The 23,651-nt window shown below is 56.9% G+C and overlaps 1 protein-coding gene across 14 annotated transcripts; it reads right to left on the reverse strand.

The window, feature by feature from the left end:
• Window positions 1-727: 727 nt before the first annotated feature.
• On the reverse strand, window positions 728-23,617 carry FBF1 (Fas binding factor 1). Of its 14 annotated transcripts, XR_006589459.1 has the most exons (31): window positions 22,844-23,248; window positions 22,239-22,324; window positions 21,667-21,694; window positions 20,389-20,430; window positions 19,017-19,110; window positions 18,183-18,243; window positions 17,429-17,479; window positions 15,762-15,903; window positions 15,203-15,280; window positions 14,520-14,639; window positions 14,036-14,174; window positions 13,766-13,899; window positions 12,608-12,707; window positions 11,096-11,554; window positions 9,689-9,787; window positions 9,243-9,331; window positions 9,021-9,079; window positions 8,048-8,203; window positions 7,824-7,924; window positions 7,492-7,698; window positions 6,614-6,721; window positions 6,395-6,534; window positions 6,189-6,307; window positions 5,061-5,183; window positions 4,790-4,975; window positions 3,966-4,142; window positions 3,530-3,875; window positions 2,519-2,628; window positions 1,717-1,926; window positions 1,459-1,577; window positions 728-863 (listed from the first exon to the last, which is right to left on the reverse strand). XR_006589459.1 is itself a non-coding variant. In XM_045044439.1 (30 exons), exons 3-30 carry the CDS (start codon window positions 22,239-22,241, stop codon window positions 1,843-1,845), a joined length of 3,555 nt encoding a protein of 1,184 aa, XP_044900374.1. In that variant the 5' UTR covers window positions 22,242-22,324; window positions 22,834-22,899; window positions 23,302-23,617; the 3' UTR covers window positions 728-1,842. The 14 variants fall into 14 exon arrangements, 10 of the variants coding, with proteins under 10 accessions (XP_044900374.1, XP_044900372.1, XP_044900373.1 ...); XM_045044439.1 differs by adding an exon at window positions 23,302-23,617 and having other exon boundaries at window positions 728-1,926; window positions 22,834-22,899; XM_045044437.1 differs by adding an exon at window positions 23,302-23,616 and having other exon boundaries at window positions 728-1,926; window positions 22,844-22,899.
• Between the last annotated feature and the right edge of the window lie 34 nt (window positions 23,618-23,651).

The raw sequence follows: 23,651 nt of genomic DNA on the forward strand, positions 1-23,651 counted from the left end.
CCTTCCAGTGAGTTCACCCCACAGCCACAATGCATTTTCTAAATGCAAATATAGTTCCACCCTGTTTACAACAGTTGAGTGCATACCCACCGCCCTGAAGATAAACAAGGCCATACAGACCTGTTTCCTAATTCTAAACTCATTTCTCTTGGTGTTGAAAGGCCAAGCTCGTCCCTGTGGGTCTCCCTGCTGCGTGATCCTGTCTGTCAGGGGACTGAGGAAATGCCAGCTGCCCCCAGGCCGAGCCAGTGCTTACAACTCTGCAGGTGTTCACACGGGTGGCAACGTATTCGGCTGTTGAGAGGAAGACCCAATTCCAAGCTTCACTGAGGTTTCAAACGGGACCTCCTTGGGGCAGACTGACGCGTCCCTCCTTGGGGCAGAAGCAGCCTGGAGATCCCCACACCTCACAATAGCACTGTGTGTAGGGCGCTCTTCTAGAAGGAGGCAGCAGAGTGAGGTGGTTGACAGCCTGGGGCTGTGGAATGTGCCCAAGCAAAAGGTGCTATTTTCTGTCAGCTGGGGCAGACTATTTAATCTCCTTGAGCCTCTGTGCCTTCATGTGTGAGGTAGGGCTGGTCCTCATCCCCTTCTCCTGGTCACGACACAGCCGTCTGATGTGCGAACCCAGGCCAGAAGGTCCCAGTGCCAGCCAGCAAGTAACAGTGCTACAGAGCCAACACCTCTAAATCACCGACTCAGGAGTCACGGCACATCGTAACAATGCTGTCATTAAGAATATAGCAATTTAATGGGTCCAAGATGAAGGCTGTAAATTGTTGGTACACGAAGAAGATCCTTCTGAAAGCTTGTACGCGCCTGCTCGTACCCGCTCCGCCTCGTCCTCCTCTGCCCTTTGTCCTCTAATGGAAGGTAACCAGTCACTGGCCGATGGAAGCCACTTCAGGATAACTGTGGTCATGTCAGTGGAGTCCCTCCATCCTCAGGTTTGCTGGGACAACTACCAAGCCTCCACCCCTCTCCTGAGGCCCCTGCAGGGAAATGTGCCAAGGCGCCTTCCCCGGGGGGCAGCTTGGGTCCAGTCCGGGCCTGCACAGCTCCCCACTGCTCTCTACCCTCCCAGGGCAGGGACCCTCGCTCCCTTTCTTCTTTCCCATCTGCTGTGACTTCATAGCAGGTGAACAGGACAGAGAAGCCTCTCTACTGTTCCCTCCCCACACCCCAGCCCACCCCACCGTCACCTGGGTCCTGCCTCTGGGAAGCCCTATCAGAAGAAGCCGACAGGCCAGTGTCTGCGCAAGGCTGGTCAGCTCCCCAGGCAGCTGGGAATGAGGCTGAGAGCCTGTCATACTGAGAGGCAAGACCTGGGTGGGCGACACCCTCCCTGTCCCCACAATACCGCCCGCCTCCTTGCCAGGAGGGTAGAAGGCCCCTCAGAACGTGCGCTCTGACCCCGTGTCCCAGTTTGGGAGGAGAGCCCGTGCAGGCTCTGCTGACCTCTCGGAGGGGGCAGGAGGCTGCTCGTGGAGTCATTCAAGACGACGCCCAGGTGAAAGTATCCTGCCTGCTGAGGAAGGGAGAGGTCCACAAGGCCCTGTCAGAGCCTCGGATCCGAGCTGCAGGTCGGGGGTGGAGAACCAGCGGCTGGCGATGTGGTGTCGTAGGGCTGCTGTCAGCCCCACACCTCCCAGAGGCCGTTGCCCCTCAAGCCCTAGAGGCTCCAGGCATTGGCTGGAGGGCTCAGAGAGAACGCACTTGCACCCTGTTCCCGGGAAGAGCTGTAATCAGGCCCCGGGCACCCACTCCTCAGAGCTGGCAGCCGGTGGGGCGGTGGGAGAGACTTCCAGGGTTGGAGGCCTTGCTGAGGAGACAGCGGAGCCTTCAGGCTGAATGGGATGTCATATTGTAGGAGGCTTTCTTCAGGGTCTCCAGGAAGAACTGTTCATTCTCCAAGAAGTCACGGTCCTGAAAGGCAGAGCTGGCTGAGCGGTCCCCCTCTGGCTCCCTCCTGTACCCACTTCTGAGAACAGGGACACTGGCTTGCAGGACCGAGAGCAAGGTGGAGCCAGCCCTCACTCAGGGGCCCTCTCCCCATGCACTCCCTGGTTCGGGGATGCAGGGACATGGACGTGAGTGAGACAGACCAGGTCTTAGTCTGGCGAGGCCCCTCGTTAGCACATGGTTTCACCTCTCTACGCCTGTTTATAGACCAGAGATAATAACGTTACCTGCCCGTAGGGCTGGGGGAGGGCAGAGGCCCAAACTGCACATACAGCTTTCCCACGGAGCCTGGCTTGCAGGAAGTGCTCCGTAAGTGATAGCTGCGATCTTTACGGTCGCAAGGTTACTGTGAGGTTCAACAGAGATGATGGATGCCAGTTATGTCCCACAGAACCAGGCCTGAAGTACGGGTCTCAGAGATGCTCACTAGGCAATCTGCACTATTATTCTGGGGTGGAGTGGGGGCTCCGCACCCCCCGGGGGCCAGGGCGTGCTCCTTCCTGCCTCCCACCAGGAGCCCTGGGCCCAGAGCCGGTGGGCGGCTCAGGAGACTCACCTGCTCAGCTGTGTGTTTCAGCAGCATGAGCCTGGCGTGGAGGTGCGAGGGGCCCAGGCCGGTGGGTGGCCGGCTGCACCCGAGGGGGGTGGGGGCAGGAGCCACAGTGGCTGAAAAGGTGAAGGAGGAAGTCAGGGGTGCAGCCCAGGTGGGAGAACAGAACAGCCGCGGCTGGTTTCCTGGGGGCCTTCTCACCACCGTGGGAGGCTGCAACCCGGACAACCTTCTGGGCACTTCCACCAACTCTCCAGAGCCTTTGAGAATGCTCATGGGATCTTACCTGGCAAGTCCAATTCTAGGAATTTACTCGAGGGAAATAAGGCAGAGGTGCAGAGATGTATGTACAAACATCTCCGCTGAGTGTTTATCTTAGTGACAAAAAACAGCTCACTAAAAAACATGGAGCATAATGGACAATTCTGCTGAGTAAGAATTATGATCGGGGGGCGCCTGGGTGGCTCAGTCGGTTATGCATCCGACTCTTGATTTCGACTCAGGTCATGATCTCACGGTTCGTGAAATCGAGTCCTGAGTTGGGCTCTACGCTGACAGTGCAGAGCTGGCTTGGGATTCTCTCCATCTCCCTCTCTGCTTCTCTCTCTTTCGTAATAAATACATAAATATTAAAAAGAGGAATTATGGTTAAATGTTTAATTACTGATAGGAAAACATGTTCTGTATGTATATTTCTGAATGAAAAAACTCAAGGCACAAAACATACGATGTCAAATTTTTTAAAAACATGCACAGTGTAGAACACTACACCCCAAATGTTAAAAGTGGTTTTCTCTAGAGAGGGATGTTTTATAAAACAGCGTTCCTCTCTCTTATCTCTTTATTTTCTCTAATGGACGTGCGTTACTTGTGTAACAAGGGACTAGTGAGCGGACTCCCACGGGCCCCCTCACCCCAGCGGAGGGAGGCTGATCCTGGCAGCCGGGCCCGACCCCCAGCAGCCCAACCCAGCCCAGCCCAGCCCACTTCCGTCCTCGCCCTTTGGGAGCCACTCACCGCTCAGGCAGGACGCTGCCGGGCACTGGGTCCCAGGGAACAGCGCCGCGGGGCCGGAGGGCAGGTCCTGGCGGATGCGGTCCAGCCGCAGCCTCTGCTGGGCTAGACTCAGGTGCTCCTGTCCCCGACCCCAGAGAGAAGGACGTGGCTGTGAGGGTGGGTGACCAGAGGGGGTCGTGGGGGCCGCCGGAGCGGGGAGGAGCCTTGCCTCGTGCACGTGCCGCTCCTGCTGCCGCAGCCGCTCCTGCTGCCGCTGCACCAGCTGCAGCCGCGCCTGCTGCTCCTGCTGCACCTGCCGGGCCTCACGCAGCGCCCGCTGCCCCTCCTCAAACTTCTCCGAGGCTACCTGCGGGGAGACAGGCAGGGTCAGCCGTGCCGGGCGGGGGCGGGGGGGGGGGTGTCCCGGCTGTGCCCCCGGAGCTGAGCAGCTCAGCACCTGGCTCATGCTCTCCACCTCCTCGGCGCGGAGCCTGGTGCGCAGGGCAGCGGCGCTGACCCTCTCCTTCTCCAGCCGCAGCTCCTGCCGCTCCCGCTCCAGGGCCTCCCTCTCAGCCGCCAGCTGCTCCTCCTTGGCTCGGAGCTCACTGGCTCTGATCTTCAGCTCGGCTTGCTCCTGGAGACAGCAAAGCCTTTGCTGCCTTCTCCTCTCCAGAACCAACCGCCCCGGCCCACCCTGCATTGTTTCCTCGGCTCTGATCCACCCCGATTCTGGAGGAGGTGGTGGGGCAAGGGGTCCGAGAGGCTTGGGGTCAAGCCTCGGGGCCGCTCCTCACCGGGGGCCCAATTTCTCTGAACCCCAGCTTCCTCATTTCTAGAATATTTAAGTCATGGGGTGCCTGGCTGGCTTAGTCGGTCAAGTGTCCGACTTTGGCTCAGGTCATGATCTCACAGTTCGTGAGTTTGAGCCCCGCGTCAGGCTCCATGCAGATCGCTTGGGGCCTGCTTCGGATTCTATGTGTCCCTCTCTCTTTCTGCCCCTTCCCTGTTCACATTCTGTCTCTCTCTCTAAAATAAATTAACCTTAAAAAAAAATTTTTAGAGTCTCTAACTCTTGGGAACGCAGTGAGGATTGAATAAGGGTATGTGTATAAAGCACCTAGGACCGTCAAAGGCAGTTTTTATCATATGATCATTGTTTTAATCCCGACACTCTAGGCTCTTTGCTTAGTGAATACATCCTGACGGAGGAGCAGGGAGGCCGGGGGCAGGAAAGGGCAGGGCTGCCGAGCTCCCCGCTGTCCCAGAGGCCCTGGGCCCTACCTTGGCCAGGCTGATGAGGGTGCCCTCCCGCTGGGTGTCCACCTGCAGCGCCCTCTCTGCCTCACGCTCGGCCCGCTCCTTACTCAGCTTCTGCTGCGCGAAGAAGTCGGCCCACTCGGCCGCTAGGCGCCGCCGCTCCTCCCCACACCTGTGCATGACGGACTTCTGCTCCTCCAGCAAGGCACTCTGGGATGAGGGGGCAAGGGCACGGGGTGAGGGTCCGTGGGCTTACGGCAGGGATCACAGCGGAGCGTGGCGTGGCTACACTCACCTTGGCCTTCTCCAGCTCCTCCCGCTCCATGGCGATCTGCTGGACCATGACCTTCCTCTGCTCCTCTAGAGCGCGCTGCGTGGACTCAGCTTTGCACTGCTCGGCATTCACCCGCCATCGCTCCTGGGGGTGGGTGAGGTCTCAGGACACATGCCCCCTTGACCCTCCACCTGCCCCCACGTCTGGCGCGACTGCGCCCCCGGCAGCAGTGCAAACGCACCTGCCCCTCCCACACTATGCCACAAACACCTCGTTTCTGGAGAGGTACAGGAGGGGGGCTGAGCAGGGCTCCCAGGGCCCAGCCGCTCAGATGAACTGTACCAAGGCCTGGTGGCTCAGGAACTGCCACTGAGAAGCACCGGGCCGCTCCACAGGGCCCGAGAACAGCCACATCCCTGCTCCCTGAAATGTCAGCTACTCATGCTGCCTGCCCGTCTCCTGTCCACCGTGCAGGCGAGTGTGCCAGGGCGGGTGTGACACGGCGTTCGCCGGGGCACCGGGGGCCACACAAGCACGAGCTCAGAAGCTTGACTGTGCCTGGCCCGAGGCAGGGGCTTAATCAAGTCACCAAATGGAGAACTGAATACATATGGTTCACGCTACAAGAGCACCTATGTCTACATGTTGATGAGTCTACAGGATGCCCAGGACATCCTCAGGGGCCATCTCTGACTAGTGGGGAATTGACATTTTCTCCTTTATTGCTAACTGGACTTTTTTTTTTTTTTTTAATATTTATTTTTTGGGAGGGCACAAGTGGGGGAGGGGCAGAGAGAGAGGGACAGAGGATGTGAAGCGGGCTCTGTGCTGACAGGCTGACAGGAGTGAGCCCATGTGGGGCTCGAACTCACCAACTCCCAATGTGGGATCATGACCTGATGCTCAACCGACTGCCACCCAGGTGCCCCTGCTAACTGGACTTTAATTTTTCAGTGTAACGTTCTCATGTTATAAGCTAGTACGAGATACGCAGGAGTTTGAAAACGCATCTGTTATGGCTCAGGAGGCACAGGCTTCAGTGGCCAGACAACCGTGACAGACCCAGGCGAGGTGGGCAGGCAGGCAGGCACTGCTGACACCCTGGGGTCAGCTGGGGACGCAGGCCCTGCCGGCGGGAGGGCGGCCCACCTGCTCCAGCAGCCGGCTCTGCTCCGTCAGGCGCGCCTCCGTCTTCCCCATGACCTCCTGGAGCCGGCTCCGCTCTTCCTCCATGTCCCGCTGCTGCCGGCCCAGTCTCTCCTGCAGCGCTGGGGGACCGCAGGGGGCTTAGCGCCCGCCCGCCGGCCCGGCGAGATGGGGGGGGGGGGAGGGAGGCCCCGCGGCCCACCCGGTACCTCGGAGCTGCTCGTCACGCTGCCGGAGCCCCAGCTCCCGCTCCTGGGCCGTGCTGAGGTGCGAGGCCTCCACGCGGGAGGACAGCTCGTGCAGGCTGCTGGAGAACTTCTCCATCTGCTCGATGACGCCATTCAGGGACCTGGGGGAGCACCGGGTCAGCCGGGCGCGGAGCCCCAGCACTGCCCCTCGGCCGGGCCGGGCCCGGACGGCGCACGTACCGCGTGTGGGAGGTGGCGCTGGTGACGGCGTCAATCTCCCGGTCCTTCAGCAGCTTCAGCCGCTGCAGCTGCTCCTCGTGGTCCTTGCGCATCTCCAGGATGGAGGCCCTGAGGGGACCGTGGGGGCGGCACAGTGAGCACGGGGCAGCTCTGCGAGTGAGGGGGCTCGGCCATCAGTGCTCCTGGGCTCTCCTCCTCCTCCGCTCCTTCAGGCGCTGCCTCTGCTTCCCTGGCTCCTCATCCTTATCTGTCCTGGGACCTCAATGCCACATCCACTCTAACGGGGAGATTCCTTCTGTTATTCAGCAAAGGACACTTTCCACAGAAAAAAAGACAGGTGCGTGCACAGCCTCTTCTTGTCTGGCCAATCTGAGATGTGTTAGAAGGCCTGCTCTGCCTGCATTGACTGGCTCCCCTAATGGACCCCTTCTTAGTTTGCTCTCATCGGGATCGGACATCTCATCAGCGGGATGGACACGGCAGGCACAACGCTGCAAACCCCTTCTAGACTCGAGAGCTCTGGCAGGTGAGGGGCTTGACCTGTGCTGAGTTAGGGCCTCAGGTCCTTGCTGCTGCCAGGACTTACCTAAACAGTCAGGGACCCCCCAGGCCTGCAGGGGCACCTGCCCCATTGCTGTAGGGGTGGTGGGCCCTCCCCTGAGAAGGGGCGAGGGCTCACTGTGCGTGGCCTTGGTTCTCACGTGGAAAAGAAAGGGTCAAGCCTGAGCTGCTACGCCTCTGCCAGGGGTCTCCACTTCCTCTGGCCGTCCTGGAAGCCGGCTCTCTCCCCGCCTGCCTGCCTGCCCGCCCCAGGTCTCTCCTTCACCGCTGCCCCTCACCGCTGTCTCTCACCGCTGCCCCTCACCACTGTCCCTCACCGCTGCAGCTCCCGGAGCCGCTCCATCTCCTGGTCCTTCTCTTGTGCGGTGGCCGCCAAACGCCGCTGGTGCTGGGCCGTGAGCTCGGCACGGGCCTGCTCGGCTTCCTGGCACTGCGACAGATACCGGGCCGACAGCTCCTCGTGCTCCCTCCGCAGCCGCTCTTCCCGTTGCTGGTACGATGTTTCTAGCATCTTTACATGGCTTCTGCCAACAAAGCATGCAGCTGTGGGGCTTAGAGGGCGAGGGCAGATGCCCAAAGACCTCTCTGAGTACATCAGCTCAGGCAGGCCTCGAGCCTCGGGACGCCCAGGTGGGAGGAGCACGGGTACCTGTGAGCACCCTCGAGGAGCTCCAGGTCTGCCTGGTGTCGCTGCTGCAAGCTCTCCAACAGCAGCTGGTGCTGGGTCCGCTCCAGCTCCAGCTTCCGCACCTGGAGATGGCGGGAGGGAGGGCGATGGGCTCTCTGGGACACCGGGGGGAGCCTTCCAGCCCTCAGAGGGACACCCTTCCACCCCAGCTTCGCCCCCCAGCCCGTGGCCCCTCTGCCCTTCACCTGGGCCTCCAGCTCTGCCAGCCGGGCCTGACTCTGCAGAAGGTCAGCCTGGAGCTCGGCAGTGCCACTCTGCAGCTGCACCTGTGCGGCCAGGAGCTGCCTCTGGTATTCTGTGCCCGGTACCAGGCTCCGTGCCAGGGACTCTGGCATCAGGGACTGTAGGAGAGGGCGGGAGATGTTTCTGGGGTTAGGCAGGGGACAGGGACTCAGGTGAGCCCAGCTACCTCTGGCTCTCAGCTTGCTAGGCCTCCTGGCCCCTGTGCCTGATCTGTAGCTGCAGACGGGGACGAAGACATGGCACCAAAAGGCCAAGGGCGAGGCCTTGGAGTCATGCAGTCACTGCACCTCCCCACTGGGTCTGCTTAGAACGGGTCTCCCCCCTCCCTCCGAACAATATCCTCCCTGCAGATGTTCCAGATTCCCAGACAGCCGGGAGAGCCCCGGCAGCACCTCAGCTGTGACAAAAGCTCCCGGCCCTGGCACCTTCCGTGGGCCCGAAGTCCAAATGTTGGCTGCTACCCTGCTTCCTGCGGGTGGCCCACTACCCACCATCTCCAAAGGTGCTTCTGGGTTACTGGGGGAAAAGTCTCTGTGGCTTCCTCGCAGCTGGGCTCAGAGGTGGCTGGGAAACAGGTGGCGCGGCAGCGGGACGATGGCAGGTATGGAGGCGGCTTTCGAGACGGAACGACAGGATGCCTGCCGCCCTGCTTTCTGACCGGAGTATTCCCAGCTGCCCCTGCCTGGGTGCCATCTCTAATTCCCTCCCTGAGCCGGAAAAATAGTGCCCAACTCTGCCTGAGAGCGGCAAGGCTAGAAGCTGAGGAAAGTGCTGGCGGTGGGGGGGGGGGGGGGGGGGAGCGGGGAGGGGGGTGCTGGTGAGCCGTCCAACGTCCTGACACATGACTCCTGACAGGCTGCTGTGGCCCCTGCCCCTCGGGCCTGAGGCCTATTCCTGTGTGTCCGCCCTCCCTACCTGGACAGGCACAGAAGGCCCTGTGGTCTCCTGGGAGCTGGGGAAGCAGGCTGCAGGCTCTGAAAATCAACAGCGGAGAAATGAGCAGGAGGCCCAGAGAGACCGGAGGCCTTGCGTGTGCATTTGGGAGTCCAGCCCTACTTGTCTCCCGGGCCCCGAAAGAAGCGCCAAGTGCCTCTTCCGCTTCCAGAGGTAAAGCACCACACAGAGGAGAAAACAAACCGGCGCTGGAGAGGTCTCCACGGGCTGTTCCCCTCTGGGGGTCACCGACACGGAGGGCCAAGGCAGCCTGGTTCCAAGTCACGGGGGACCTGAGGACACAAGAGATTTGGGGGGGGGGTCAGTGGTGGCAAGATGAACAGCCTGCTGTGTAGGACGCAGAGAGGTACGAAGAGGGTTGGCGTGGGCAGTAAAGGAGAACATCAGGTGCAGGCAGTTGACTGGAAAGGCCTGGTGGCTGGCAGTTTACTAAGAGTCAGTCTTGGTTGGGCAGAGGAGATGGCGACCTGGCTCTGAGTCCCCTTAGTCAGCGGGCCTGATATAAGGTATTAAATGCCATATGCCAAGCTGACCAACAGCCCAGCACGGCTGCCCATCATCTCTGAAGAAAGGGGCCCGTGCAGGCCCGACCCAGCCTCTCCCCCACCCTCAGTCCCCCGCAGACACACCCTGAGGTGGTGGGTCCTGCCGGTGGCTTGTGTGCCGCTGTTCCTGAGGACCCTCCAGCAGTCGCTTGCTTGACCCCTTGAGTGCCGGCAACAGGCTGGCTGAGGAAGCAAATGTTAAAGCAAAGGTGGCAGAAGGTTCAGGTTAGACTGGACGTGGCCGGGCGGGGACACGGCCTGAGCATGAAGCGGTTAGCCATTCCCTGAGCCCCAGTCTGAGCCCCTGGCCTTCTAGTAACCCTTTTCTCTTTCTTCAATTTGTTTTTGTTATGTTTACTTATTTTTTGAGAGACAAAGCACGAGGGGGGGAGGAGCAGACAGAGAGGGAGACACAGAATCTGAAGCAGGCTCTAGCTGTCAGCATGGACCCCGATGAGGGGCTCGAACCCACGAACCATGAGATCATGACCTGAGCTGAAGTTGGACGCTTAACCGACTGAGCCACCCAGGCGCCCCGCCCCTCCAGTACCCCTTCTGGGCCCCAGTGCCTGCTAGGGCACAGTGAATGGCACTGACCATGTGTTGACAGTGCAAGTAGTGACAACCGAGGTGTTACAGACACCAGAGTTAAGTCCGAGTTCAAGCTCAAGACCTTTTTCTGGCCCATGCAGGTCTGCTGAGTTAGACTGGGGCTCTGCTCACTCTCCTGCCAGGTTCAGCTCCCTTTGGGCTCCTCTCTTCTCTTGTCCGTGGTTCCCATCCACTTTGGCTCTCAGGGTCAGGGGAAAGCCTTCCTCTTGGTTTCAGATGGAGGTCAAAGCCACCCTCCTCGTTCACACCAACCCCAGGGTTGGGTTATGCTCCTGGCCGGTCACGCAACTGCCCACTTCACCTCTTCCTTGCTCTGGCCACACAGCATCTTGCTACTTCCTCTGCATGATCCCGGTCTTGCTGGTCCCTTTTACCCTCCTGCCCTCGGAGGTCAGTTGCTATCCTGCCCCCACAGACCTCCACTCAGTGGGTTTCCTCGGGAGTTGCCCCTTAGCCACTGTCTTCTCTCACACTCCCCAAAAGCACCAGCACACGTCACGTATTTTAGCTCAGGGCAGCAGAGGCGCCAATAAATTTAGACACTGGGTTTTTTTGTGAGCAGGGCCCTTACTCAGAGGCACCAGGATGGCTGTGTTTTCGTCACATCAGGGCACCTCTTTCCCTGCCTGATCTAGTCAGCCCTTGTCCACACGGCAGTCAGGGTGCGTCAACGACCTCCTGGTCCCCTCACGTCTGCACCTGGGCAAGAGCAGGGAGCCGGACGCTCTCTCTGCCGCACCCAGGGAAGTAGAGAGGCACAGCTAAGAGGCGATGTGGGCTGGCACTCGTGACCGAGGCGCTGACATGGGCAAGGTTGGACCCCCCCCGCCCCCCCACCGCCCGGCCCTCCCTCCGCTAGGCAGCAGCCCAAGCCTGTACCTGCTGGAAGGGGGACTGCCTGCTGCCCCCACCAAGTTCTGGCCTCTGGAGGCCTCGGTGTGCTCCTCTCGGGCCAGACCTCGGGACTTCTTCCGATACAAGGCATAGCTCAGCCAGTCCTCTTCCTCTTTCTCCTTAGATGCTCCCAGCTGTGAAGGCTGGCCGGCTTTGGCAGGGAAACCCGCACCCTCTGGAGCTGGCTTGGCCCCCGGAGAGGAGGTGGGCAGTCCAGCTGGGGCAGAGTGCTGGCTCCTGGGAGGGGGCGCGGAAGGAGTGGAGAGCGCCTCCCCTCCCCTCTGAGCCTCTCTGGTGGGGGAGGGAGGAAACAGGTCCTCGTCCTTCAGGCCCAGCCAGTCAGCTCCTCCCTTCTTGGGGTGGGTGGGGCTGGCGGCCACTGGGGTGCTCCTTTTGGAGGCTGGTTCTCCCTTGGGGTCTGCGCCACCTTCTGCTGAGAACCTACTTCAAGACAGAGAGGAGGAGGTCTAAAGCAGGGCAAGCCGTCCATCCTGCGAGCCCCCTGACCAGCCTTTCCCTCCGCTGCTTGGGGGTGACTGTGAGTGAGAGGTTCCCCGGGGCTCTGTGCAGCCAGCCCGACACCCCGTGAGCACAGTGCCCACACCAGCTTGGGTGGCAGGGCAGCGGCCAGCTGAGTGCCATTACTAGAACACCATCAAACACACGTCCTCAATTCCACCACGTGAACGGGGGACAGTTTCATTTGCAGCAAACAGGACCAAATCACAGCCGTGGGCACACTCGTCCAGAGAAAATGCAGTCGGGTCAAGTGGTTTTAGGTTTTCCATTAACATTTTATTACCCGTTCATTTATTTGGCCACTGCCTGGAAGTGTCACTGGCCAGTGGCAGCGGGTTGCAAGGTCTAAGAACACCCGGGGACTGAGAAAAATGTCAGTGTGTGTGGCGGGTTATTTAGATACGAAGAGGCTGAAAAGGCCAACGTGGCATAACGCCAACATCTGCTGAGTCTGGGCGACGGATCGGAGGCAGTGCTTTGTACCGGTCTTACAACTTTTCCGTCAGTTTGTAATCATTTCAAAGCATAAAGTTTAACATCTATATGGGGAGGAAAACCCCAAATTCAGAAAATTCTATCCACTAAGTTAATGTTTTATGGCACACTGGGACGAGCCTGCGGCCAGGCATCGCGGCAGGCCCCAGAGCAGTTCCTGGGGAGCAGGGTGTGAGAAGCCACCGAAGGTTCTCGGTCTCGCTACCCCAGGGATTGGACATTCCTCGGGGAGATCTGCTGACATTAGCTGTTTGTGGCTTTAAGGGCTCCAGGCGGAGTTGGGGTCCCCTCTTGCTTTTCCTCCCAAGGAGGCTGGAAGGAAACGGGCCTATGTGGGTGGGACGGGGCAACCCCCTCTTCTCCTTCAGCACCCACAGGGTGCCACCCCTCTGTCTTGTATGCCGTGGTTCCCAGACTGGGGCACTTCCTCCTTCCCAGTGGGCACCTGCCCCCAAAACCAAGCTCCCAGCAGGCCCTGCTTACCTGACCGACTGCCGGTGGGACTGCCGGCCCTCGCAGGAGCCCACAGTGGGCTGATAGGCCCCAAAGGTGAAGTCCTCATCACCCCAGGGATCTTCTTTGTCTGAAAATGAAGAGGCTTGTGATCTAGAGCAAGGGAGTCAGATTCTTTTGTGGCTGCAGAACACTGTTTAAGAAAAAAACAACAAAAACTGAACTGGCAGGGGCACGTGGGTGGCTCAGTTGGTTGAGCGTCCCACTTGGGCTCAGGTCATGATATCTCACGGTCCGTGAGTTCGAGTCCTGCGCTGGGCTCTGCGCTGTCAGCTCAGAGCCTGGAGCCTGCTTCAAGTTCTGTGTCTCCCTCTCCCTCTGCCCCTCTCCTGCTCATGCTCTATCTGTTTCAAAATTAAATAAATGTTAAACAAAAAAAAACTGAACCGGCAGCTTGACGTGTCAGACAAGTGAGTAAAGAGGAGGCCGCTCTGGGGAAGAGCAGGGGTGCAGCGCTGGGCGTGAGCCCAGCGTCTCGGGGTCTGGCACACAGGGCATCATCTGGGAGTGGTGACGGAGGCACTGGCGGGGTCCTGCCCCAGACAGCCTTTGGATGAGGCCCGGTGAGCCGCGTGTGTTATGAGAATGACTCCCAACACACGGCCCACGGGCCAACGCTTTGAGAAACCGTGGTCTGGATGATGATTTTCAAACTGTGAGCTGCTATCCATCAGCCAGAGCCGATTGAATGAGTCACAACCAATGTGTTTATAAATCAAGTAGTGCCCAGATAAAAAATAACAGAATGCTGAACACGGTAGTTATTATCTCGTGACACTTTTGTCTTAGTCATAATAATGTGTGTGTGATGTAAAGCTTCTAAAAAAAACCTTTTTTTAAATGTTTATTCATTTTTGAGAGAAACAAAGAAAAGTGCATGTGCACAAGCAGGGAAGGGACACAGAGAGGGGGACAGAGGATATGAAGCAGGCTCCACACTGACAGCAGAGAGCTGGATGCGGGGCTTGAACTTACAAACTGTGAGATCATGACTTGAGCCGAAGTCGGTTGCTTAACCGACTGAGCCACCCAGGCGCCCTGTAAAGCTTATTTGTTATTATGGGCTGTGGTAGAAATGTGGTCTAGGGGTCCCCCACCTCGCCTCCCCTACCCCACGAGCCTCCTCACCCTGTGGCCTCTGCAACTTCTTGTCCAGCTTGAACTCCCTGTGTTCCCCAGTGCCCGGGCGAGCCAGGAGTTTGGTGGCAGTCCCCCGACCCAGCAGCTCATCCAGTCTAGAGCGAGCAGGACGGGGCCCTTCCCTGCAGGACGGGACACACGCAGGAGCACGTGAACATGAGGGGCTCCTGGGGGTGGGGGGCGTCACTGGACCCACTCTCTAGGTTTCCCCAGGACCTGAAGTGTGGCCAGCGTTTCTCTACTTATAAGGACCCTTACTGGTCTCCCATCTGCCTCCTTTCTGCTGTGGGGCTGTCTGCAAAGCCCAGGGTGGCCATGATGTCATCCTCCTCATCAAATAGCACTTCTTCTTTCTTTCGGACCGGGGTGTCCCCAGGAGTTAGAGGAATAGAAGGACCTAGAACACAGAACACGGGGCGCAAGGCCCACGGCCCACCATGCCCTCAACCGTGCTGTCTGAATGGGTCGAGGGGGGTGTTTCTCTGTAACCCGGACCTCTGGGTGTGACAGCAGGCATTGCACATGTCCGGTCTGCCCATAGGACCTGACTGCCACCCCCCCCCCCCCCAGCGTCACACATCCCACCTCCCTGTTCGGAGAGACCGATAATCCCTTGGTCCAGCACCTGCGGCCTATGGTCCCAGCCTGGCAGAGTTCCGGCTTGCACTGCAGACTCCAGCCAGCCTGCTGCCCACTGCATCTGCATCTGCCCCAGGACGTGTCACCAGCCCACCCTCCCTACCTTGATCTCTGACTGGCGCTGTGCCCTTTTCGGAAGCCAGTTTACTCTCTGTCCTGGGTGGCTTCTTGGTGGTTCCTTCCTCATCATCGGAGAGAAGTCCCGCCAATGGGTCTTCCAAGTCTCACGGCCAGAAGGGCAAGCACAAGTCAGACTGCACGCTTCGTTCAGAGAACAAGCCCTGCTAGATTTCTAGCTATTCCCACACATGAACAGGCCGCTCAGCACCCCAGAGGACACGGACCGGGCTCAGCAAGGAGACAGGGAGCTGGAGAGTGGGCTCGGCCTGCAGTCCAGCATGGCGGGCCCCGACCTGCCTGTGTGCCCCCCCCCCCCCCAACTCTGCTGTCTGTACAGCCTTCTGGAAATGTCCCCAAGCACCAGAAGTGAAGTAAGTACAATTTGTGCATTTGGAAAAGGAAAGGGAATTCTTATACTTTATAAAACCTTCAGTTTGAGGTCTGGCTTCAAAGTCCTTGCAAATAAGTTACTCCGATCTCCCAGCCGCTACAACACAATCAGTCCCTCCCTGAATTCCTGAGGAGTTGAACCAGTGGCACCGGCTGTCTGCTCCTCCTCTGACATGCGTGGCAACCTGACCTTGGGCAAGCAAGTAGGCATTACCCAGGTTCCTCCACTCTTAAAACCAAAGTGACCCAGAGGCGTGACCACGGGGCCTGTGGTACCTTCGAAGGAAAACTTCCTGTACTGATGCCCAGAGTTGCTGGGAGAGGGAGGGGACTTCTTGGCAGGAACGGTGTCCCCTGCAAGAAGCAAACAGAAGGCAAGGTCACGGGCCTGGGCCTCTCCCAGCCAAGGTCCTGCCACACCGTGACAGGGACCCTGGGGTGGTGTGCACTTCTCTCTGGGCGTGCGGAGGGCTCATGGCCATGGAGACTGTTCTCCCACAGGCTTCTGCCAGGGAAACGTGGTCCGAGGCCACCTCCCGCCCCTCCGTCACATGTCATCACTCCAAACAGAGTCACAGACTTGGGAGGTACACGGGCTACCACCAAATTCCCCTAATTAACTCAGGTGGTTTTTCCAGGAGCTGCCATGTTGCACTTAGAGGCACTGGAACCACAGGAGGCAGGAGGAAGCTGTCCCCCCACCCCCCACCACAAACACTCAAATGGCCTCCCCCCCCCCCCCCCCGCAGAGAAAACCCACAGCAGTGACAGCTCCCTTCCGAGTATCTGCCGAGTCCCCAGAATGTCCAGACACCAGGCGCTCTCTCCCACTCGCCTTTCTCACTGGCTGTTAATAGGCCGGCAGATTTAGGATGACTAGGCAACTCTTCTTTCCCAGAGCCCTTTGCAGCTCTTTTGCTGGAGGCCGGATCGGACTTCTTCAGACCCAAGAGATCGGCATCCATGTCGTCTAGATCCTGGAAAAGCGGGAGGGAGGGAGGAATCCCCACGGGTGCTTGGCTAGTGGCCGCTAAACGTCCCCGTGCTCTGCACAGCCTGGTGGTGACACTGCCGCCATATTGCACGGGGGACACACGGGGACTTGGTTGGGGGAACTGACCCCAACAGGGGTAGAGAACAAGGCCAGAGGCCAGGCTGAAGCACAAAGTCTCCACTGGCTCGGTCTCTGATAAGCCCCCTGGTCTCGGATGGTACCCCTACCACCATTTCGGCCAGGGGCACTAAAACCTGTTTGCTGGTGCTTCTCCCACAGGCTCAGTAAGCGGTGAAGCTCTATTTACGGTGGGAACAAAACTGCATGATCCTGGGGTTGAGGACCCAAAGGGACTGTCCTGGGCTGTGAAAAGGGGCCCCGGGGCAACAGTCAAGGAGTCCTTAGCCCGCCTGGGTCAGAAGAGGCAGAGCGTGATGAAGATGCTGTTCCGGGTCAGTGAAGGTTCTCTGGTGATGACACAAGCCACTAGGCACCCAGCCAAGCGTCTCCTGGCCACCACGGCCCCTGGTACAGACTCGCCAAATGCTGATCCTCTTAAGGGGACGAGGACTTCGATCTGGGAGGATGCTTGGCAGCCCAGGGGCAGAAGCGTGAGGGACAAAGGGGAACGAGAAAACTACGCAGGAACGAAGTGAGCTGGGAGAGAAAACTGAACCAAGGGTAAGCAGAGCAAGCTGGGGGACAGGGGCCCAGCTTGTGGTTCTGGCGTGAGACTCCAAGAGTCACCGCCGGCAGCAGAGGCAGAGGACTTGGGGGTGGCCGCCAACGGTGCCAGCCAGCTGGCCTCGGGGGAGAGAGATTTCAAGATGAGGTTAAAGAGGCTCACTATGGAGTCAAGAAGGGAGCAGACTCTGATTCTTTGGCCCCTCCCGCCCCCCCAAGGCTGAAAGCAAGCGCTCGGCCGGGGACGTGGGTTAACCAGAGGGGCAAGAGACTGCTGCTCGACGGAAGGGCCGGGGGGAGCAGAGGTGACCTAAGGTTTCGGACCCCAGCCAGGCCACCTGCACCTTGGAAGATTATCTTATAAACTGTACAGAATTTACGTCTTAAAATTCCATTGCCAAGCTTAGCTTGGGGCTTGATCCAACGAGAGCACAGCCAGACTGAAGGGGATTTGGCAGGGGATGTGGAAAGAAATACAGACAACAGTTAAGAAGCAGCATTAGAGGAGTCTCTCCTCCTCTCCCCTCAGTGGTGGTGTTGGTACAGGGACGTAGCCCGGAGTCTCTGGGAGGAAGCCAGCCCCACTGCACTAGGGGCCTATCGCATGACGGTGTCTCTGGGTAGTGAATCTCTATAAACCAGGAAAACAGACTTCTATCCAGAGGGACAGAGGGGGCAGCAGCTCATAGATGAGCTCCATTCTTGACTAGAAAGGGCTCAGAAACACGAATTGCAGAGGGAGAACCACGAGGGAGAAGAAAGGCTTGGCATGGAACACCTGGGTCCTGCCCCGGGTCCCAGAGCTGTGCAAGTGGGTGCCTTACCTTCATGGTCTGGAGGAGAGCCTGCGGGTCTGCGTCTGAGATGTCTGAAATCTAAGTGCGCAGGACAGTAAGGATGTGTTAGTCGAGGACCACCAAAGCTCAGGGGTCTAGCTCCTTGTTGCCTTGCCTCTCTGAGGGCAGAGCTCGGCCAGTGCGGCACAGAGAGGAGGTCCTGCCTTCGCCTGGGACTTAAGTGTAGTCGGAAGCCAAACCTCCCCAGGTGTGGAGACCCAGAAAGTGCTGCCGCTTTCTGTCCCTCCCAACTGGAAAGAACCCTTTCATTAATAGGCTCAAGTTATGCTACTTCCCAGGGGCACCTGGTTGGCTCAGTAGGTTAAGCGTTCAACTCTTGATTTCGGCTCAGGTCACGATCTCATGGTTTGTGGGATTGAGCCCCGTGTCTGGCTCCGTGATGAACGTGGAGACTACTTGGGATTCTCTCCCTTTCCCTCTCTCTCTCTCTGCCCCTGGCCTGCTCGCACACTCTCTCTCAATCTCTCTCAAAATAAATAAACTTATTGTGACAGGAGGCCCAGTTACAAAGGGCAACACAAGCTCTGCTCTCCAGTGCATCTCACTGGTAGGAAGGAGAAGCATCTTGGGTCCACTTGGCGGCCTTTGGGTATCATTTTAAAAAACACACCGGCTTTGCAGAAACTACTAAACCCTTCTGTGAGAAACCTCCCAGTCACCACCCATTTCGCTGCTTTTAGGGATAAGCAGAGAGGGTGGGGGCAGGGTGGGCCAGGCTCACCTCAGCGTCAGGTCCTGTCAGGCCTGCTGTGGTGCTGAAGGCACAGTCTTCCAGGAGGAACCTGCAAAGATGCGGAATTGGGACCCACCTGCAACCCCAGGGCACTAACTGATTCCAAGAAAGGAAGGTAGCTTAGAGAGTAACCAGTGAACCCGTAAGACTTCTCCGGGAGAACAGGACAGAGCTGCTCAAAGGAATTTCACAGGCCACCTAAGGCAGAGATTTTCACTTTTTCTAAAGCAGGAGAGCCCCTTTAAAGACAATTCGGTAAACACTCGTGGTGAGCACAGGATAACTACAGACTTGTCCGACTGCTATGCGGTACATTTGAAAGTATTTTAACACTGTGTGTCAGCTGTACTTCAAAAAAAAAAAAAAACAAAAACAGCTACAAGATTGAAAAAATAAATAACCAAACTGTTCAAAGCAACAGATAAAAGAGAAAAACAGAATTGCTTGGCCAAGATGAAGGTGGAGGGTGGAGAACTCCTAAAACTCCCTCCCATCGCTCAATGGTCAGGAGCACTTTAGAAGAATAAGCAATCTGAAAGCCAATTCTTTTATTCTGGGGAAAAGAAAATTGAGGCTCAGAGAGGTTCAGCAATCACCCAAGACCACACAGTAAGTCGTATATGCAGGACTAGTGGCCAGGACTTCTGACCCCTGGTCAGTTCTCTTTCTACCCTTCAGGCTTGTTCACGGACCAGGAACAGGGAGAAGGGAAGAAATCAGTGACAGCAGAAGTAGGGCAGAGAGGAAGTGGAAAGTGGGGTGAGGAGGCAAGAGCATTTGGACCGAAGGGGCCACAGCCACCCAAGCCAGTCCTGCACTTACTTTGTTCTAGCCCTTGAAGAAGGGAGCGCCTGGGTTACGGCCATGGCATCTCGGGCTCGGGAAGCTAGTTTCACAGGCTCCTCGGGTAGTATCACTGGAAACACACACACACACACACCAGAAGAGGTGCCATTTGGCTAGGGAACTGGAGTCCAGATGAAAAGGACTGAGAGTTCCCCACCAAGCTCCCCAGAAAAACCTTCTTGCAGGAAGGTCAACCCTGAAAGCCAACTGGTGTCAGATGAAGAGCCCAACCCCACCACACTGCAGGGAAAGGCAGAAAGAGCGATGCACTCCGCCACCCAAAGCTCTTGGCCGAACATAGGGCTTGGGATCCATGGCTTCTCCTGGGCTGGGTGCGGGGAGCCTCAGCCTGGCTGTCCCCGGTGAGCGTTCCAGGACCCTGAAGCCCTGCTCCTCAGGGCAGACGCGGACACACAGGATAAGGACCTCGTATCCAGAATATATAAGAAACTCCTACAACTCAACAGTCAACAGACAACCCAATTTCAAAAAGGTCTCTTCTTTGGAGACCTTTCTCCAAAGAAATGCAAATGGCCAATCAACTCATAAAAAACAGATTCGGGATCGTTAGTCATCAGGGAAACGGACATCAAACCCACAATGAGACACCACTGCACATGCACTAGGATGGGGATAACCAAAGAGACAAAATAACAAGTCCTGTGTGAAGATATGGAGAAACTGGAACCTTCGTATCCTGCTGGCGGGAACATAAGACGGAAAAAGCTTTGGTGGCTCCTCAAAAGTTAAACATCGAGTTACCATGCAAGTGATTCCATTCCTCAGTAGACACCCGAAAGAACTGAAAACACATGGCCACTCAAAAACGTGTATGTGAATGTCCCTAAGAGCGTTATTCATCAGAGCCACGCCGAAACGTGGAAACCATCAAAATGTCCAGCACCTCAGGAGCGGATCAGCAAAACACGGTCCGTCCACACACCGAAATACCGTCCAGCCATAGGAAGGAATGGAGACAGGAACGGTGCAGGCGAACCTCGTGAACACCACGGTGGGTGAATGAAGCCACACGCAAAAGCCATGGGTGATGTGATTCCATTTTATACCACACGTCTCCAATAGGCGAGCCCATAGGGAAGGAAAGTGAATAAGTGGGGTTGAGGGAAGGGAGAGTAAGGAGTGACTGCTAATGGGCATGGGGTTTCTTTACGGGGTGATGAAAATGTTCTGCAATTAGACTGTGGTGATGGTTGTATAACTTTGTGAACACACTAAAAGCCAGTGAAATGTGTACTTAAAGGGAGTGAATTTTATGTGAATTAGATTTCAATTAAAAAAAAAAAAAGGATAAGCCTAAAGCAGGGGATTCTGGGAAAGGGGCACTTACTCTCATCCCCCAAGAGGTCACCGAGGACATCATCAATGGAGCCTAGAACAGAAAAGGAGGCAGCAAGACTTCAGGAGGAAACAAGAATGTCCTCACAAGTTTCACATCTTGAGACCTTATCCCAGTTCCAGACTCCTCAACACCATAGTGCTCAGATGCTGGGGCCTGGGCCCAGCTCTCTCTTCGGTGGCCACGAGATGTTTCCTGATTCTCTGGCAACAGACCACAATGCCTTCTTGAAAGACCCCAGGGTAGAAATCAAAAATCACGTTCTCAAAGGACGATGCTGAAGATTTTCAGGAGAACCGACATCCTAGGGGACACACTGGCCAACGAGCCAGTCTTCCAGACCCTGAATAAAGCCCGGCGAGCTTCCTTGGAAAAGGTGTCCAAGATTTCTAGGCACACACAAGCTTCTTTCACACCAACAGCCTCCTTGTATCCTTCCACCTGAGACCTCCTCCTCCCCCCAGAACTGGTCTGGAGGCACACCTCCTCGACCACTTTCCAAAGGGGGCACATGGGGGAAACCCAAAGTACAAACACTGAATTAGTTCTCGAATCCAGCTTAAATGCCTTACCACCCTTAATCCCAGCCGTATACTTCTGGATACAGAGCCCAACAAGAAGTTTTTCCCAAGCCCCATCCCTTGTTTATTTCTGGATTACTCTGAGGGCCGACAGGCAGCACAGGGAGTTCCCTAGGCAGACCAGAGCCACCTGTGTAATTATGGCAAAATCAGCAAGTTACAGGCACGTCCAAGTTGTTTGTGGATGAAAGGTTGGGGAATTATTTTTGGCTTAAGGCTGATGTTCCATTTCTCCACTCACCTTCCTTTCTTTTTTTTTTATAACAAGTATTTTCTTCTCTTTTTCTTCTTTTTTATTTATTTTGAGAGAGAGAGCACATGCAGGAGAGAGGCAGAGAGAGGGAGAGGGAGAAGAAGAGGAAGAGGGAGAGGGAGGGAGAGGGAGAGAGAGGGAGAGAGAGGGGGAGGGAGAGAGGGGGAGGGAGAGAGGGGGAGGGAGAGAGGGGGAGGGAGAGAGGGGGAGAGGGAGAGAGGGGGAGAGGGAGGGGGGGAGGAGGAGAGAGAGAGGGAGAGAGAGAGAGAGAGAGAGAGAGAGAGAGAGAGAGAGAGAGAATCCCAAGCAGCTTCCACAGTGTCAGCACAGAGCCCAAAATGGGGCTCGAGCTCAGAACTGTGGAATCATGACCTGAGCTGAAATCAAGAGTCGGACGCTTAACTGACTGAGCCACCCAGGCACCCCTCGACTCACCTTTCAATCCCTTTTTGGTTTTTGGTGCCTAAAATGGGGGAAAAAAAAACCCTAAATCAAAGAGTGAACATGGCTGAAACTGAGAATACAGAATAAATTGCTTTTGCCAAGTCACCAGAGGAAAAGGAGCACCAATCGCATTTAGAGACAGAAGCTCTTTATACTTTCCTAGAGTTTCAGACAATAGACTCATTCGGAGCATGGAAACAGCCCCCACTAACCAGCAACGGATGCCCCTGTGGGTGCCATCTGGTGGGCAGAAGTCTCCCTCTTCCCTGATTTCCAGATGCCACGTGCAAACCCTCCCGGGCAGGATGTAACATCACTGGGAAGGGTTTCCCTTATTCTGTGTCCCTGACTTCTCCACACCAGCAAGAGACACTTAAAAATGCTTCCAGCTGACCATGCAGAGGCTCGGAAGTCTTGCTCATTGTGTAAATCAGATATCAATTCTACTTCCCATCATTCTTCTCTTGGGACCATATCCTGGTCCTTGTCAGCCAGCCCCGAAAGTCCCCCATGCAGTCAAGATCCTGGGGGTGAAAGTAGGGTTGCGTCTGCATTCTGCCTACCATCTCAAGACTCTGGGAGCTGCTTGTAGCTTGTTCACAGTGCTGTCCAGCTCATTTGAATTCTGCCCACATCAGGCTCATCCTCCCTAATGAAGAAAATTCAAGTGGTTGCTTAAAAACAATGTAGTTTTAACAGGGCTTGGGCCCAAGGCCCATCAAGGCTTCTGTCTCTCTACTCATTTGAGAGGTCAAAACCTAGCTCGATAAATTAAGAATTCTTTACCGGGAGAGCAACTTAGATGAGAAGCAAAGTGCTCTGGATGACTTAATGAGCTGAGATTACTCACATAAGGTGGGGTGGTCCTCATGTCTCACCCTGAAGGAGGATGCAGGAGATGATGGGTACCCATCTCAGGAGGAAGGTGGGTGCCACTCACTGTGGCCAATAGGCATTCCCCGCCAACACCCATGACTACTTTCTCGGCAGCATTCAGCACAAAGAGTGGATGTGAGGCTGCTTACTCCTTAACACTATTTTCACCAATGGCAGAAATTTTCCCCTTCAGGCTAACTGTAAATCCGACTTAGCCCATTAATAGAGAAGTGTTTTACTCAGGCTGTCACTCTCTCCTTCCCCATCCTGACCATTAATTACCAAGACAGACCTTCCCATGCCTTGGAAGAAAGGAGTCGGAGGGGGTCATCTCTGGTGTTGCCGGTCCTGTTAATAGAATGCAAAGTTTATCTAGGATTAGGTACAGGGGCCACTCTGAATGTTTGTGTTGCTCTTTCTTTGTGATGGCAGTTTTCACGACCTACAAGTCCAAGCACGTTTTGTCTCATAGATCACATCCAGGAGTTTCTTCCATCTCCTAGGGATCCTGTCCCAGCCTCCCAGACCGCGGGAATCTCTGAGAAGTTTGCAAAGGCCAAAGGGCCACAGAGTACCATCGCGTCATCGCCTCCGCTCAGCCAACTCCGTCCGTGTCTGGCATTTTAAAATCCCGAGCCCGCCCCTTAGCAAGGGCCCGCCGGGAGTCGCTCCACGGTCGGGAGACTCCGCGCCCCTCCCTGCTTCACCCCCTCCACGCGCCCACCCCAGCTCAACCCGAGCGCCACCTACTCTCCTCCCAGCCCCTGAAATCCCCCGGGTTACGCGCCGTTCCCCGCAGAGGCGCAGCCGCTGGGGCCTGTCCCAGCCATAGCCGCTGGTCAGGACCCCACTCGAGCCCAGCTCGCCCTGGTCTCTCGTCGGGAGCCCTGCGAACGCCAATCTCTCAGTTGCGCGGCCCTCGGAAGAAAAGTGAGCCTCGAGGCATCCTGGGAGTTGTAGTCCTCGGTCCGGAGCCAGAGGAGCAGGGGACGCCAAGATAAACTACATTTCCCAGAGTGCCCGTCGCGGCCGTTAGTCGAGGCCAGGCCTGTTTGCGGCCCTGCGCGTTGCTAGGAGCTGCCTCCACGCCACTTGTGGTC

Source organism: Felis catus, chromosome E1, assembly GCF_018350175.1.
Source record: "Felis catus isolate Fca126 chromosome E1, F.catus_Fca126_mat1.0, whole genome shotgun sequence".
NCBI classification, from domain to species: Eukaryota; Metazoa; Chordata; class Mammalia; order Carnivora; family Felidae; genus Felis; species Felis catus.

Bases quoted from the DNA above. Each gene is read 5' to 3' on its own strand.
- FBF1 (XM_045044439.1), bottom strand. The intron at 9,788-11,095 runs GTACAGGCTTGG...TTGCTTCCTCAG, and splicing joins GGCAGTCCCCCTTCCAGCAG to CCAGCCTGTTGCCGGCACTC. The intron at 6,535-6,613 runs GTACGTGCGCCG...GTGCTCCCCCAG, and splicing joins AGCGCCACCTCCCACACGCG to GTCCCTGAATGGCGTCATCG.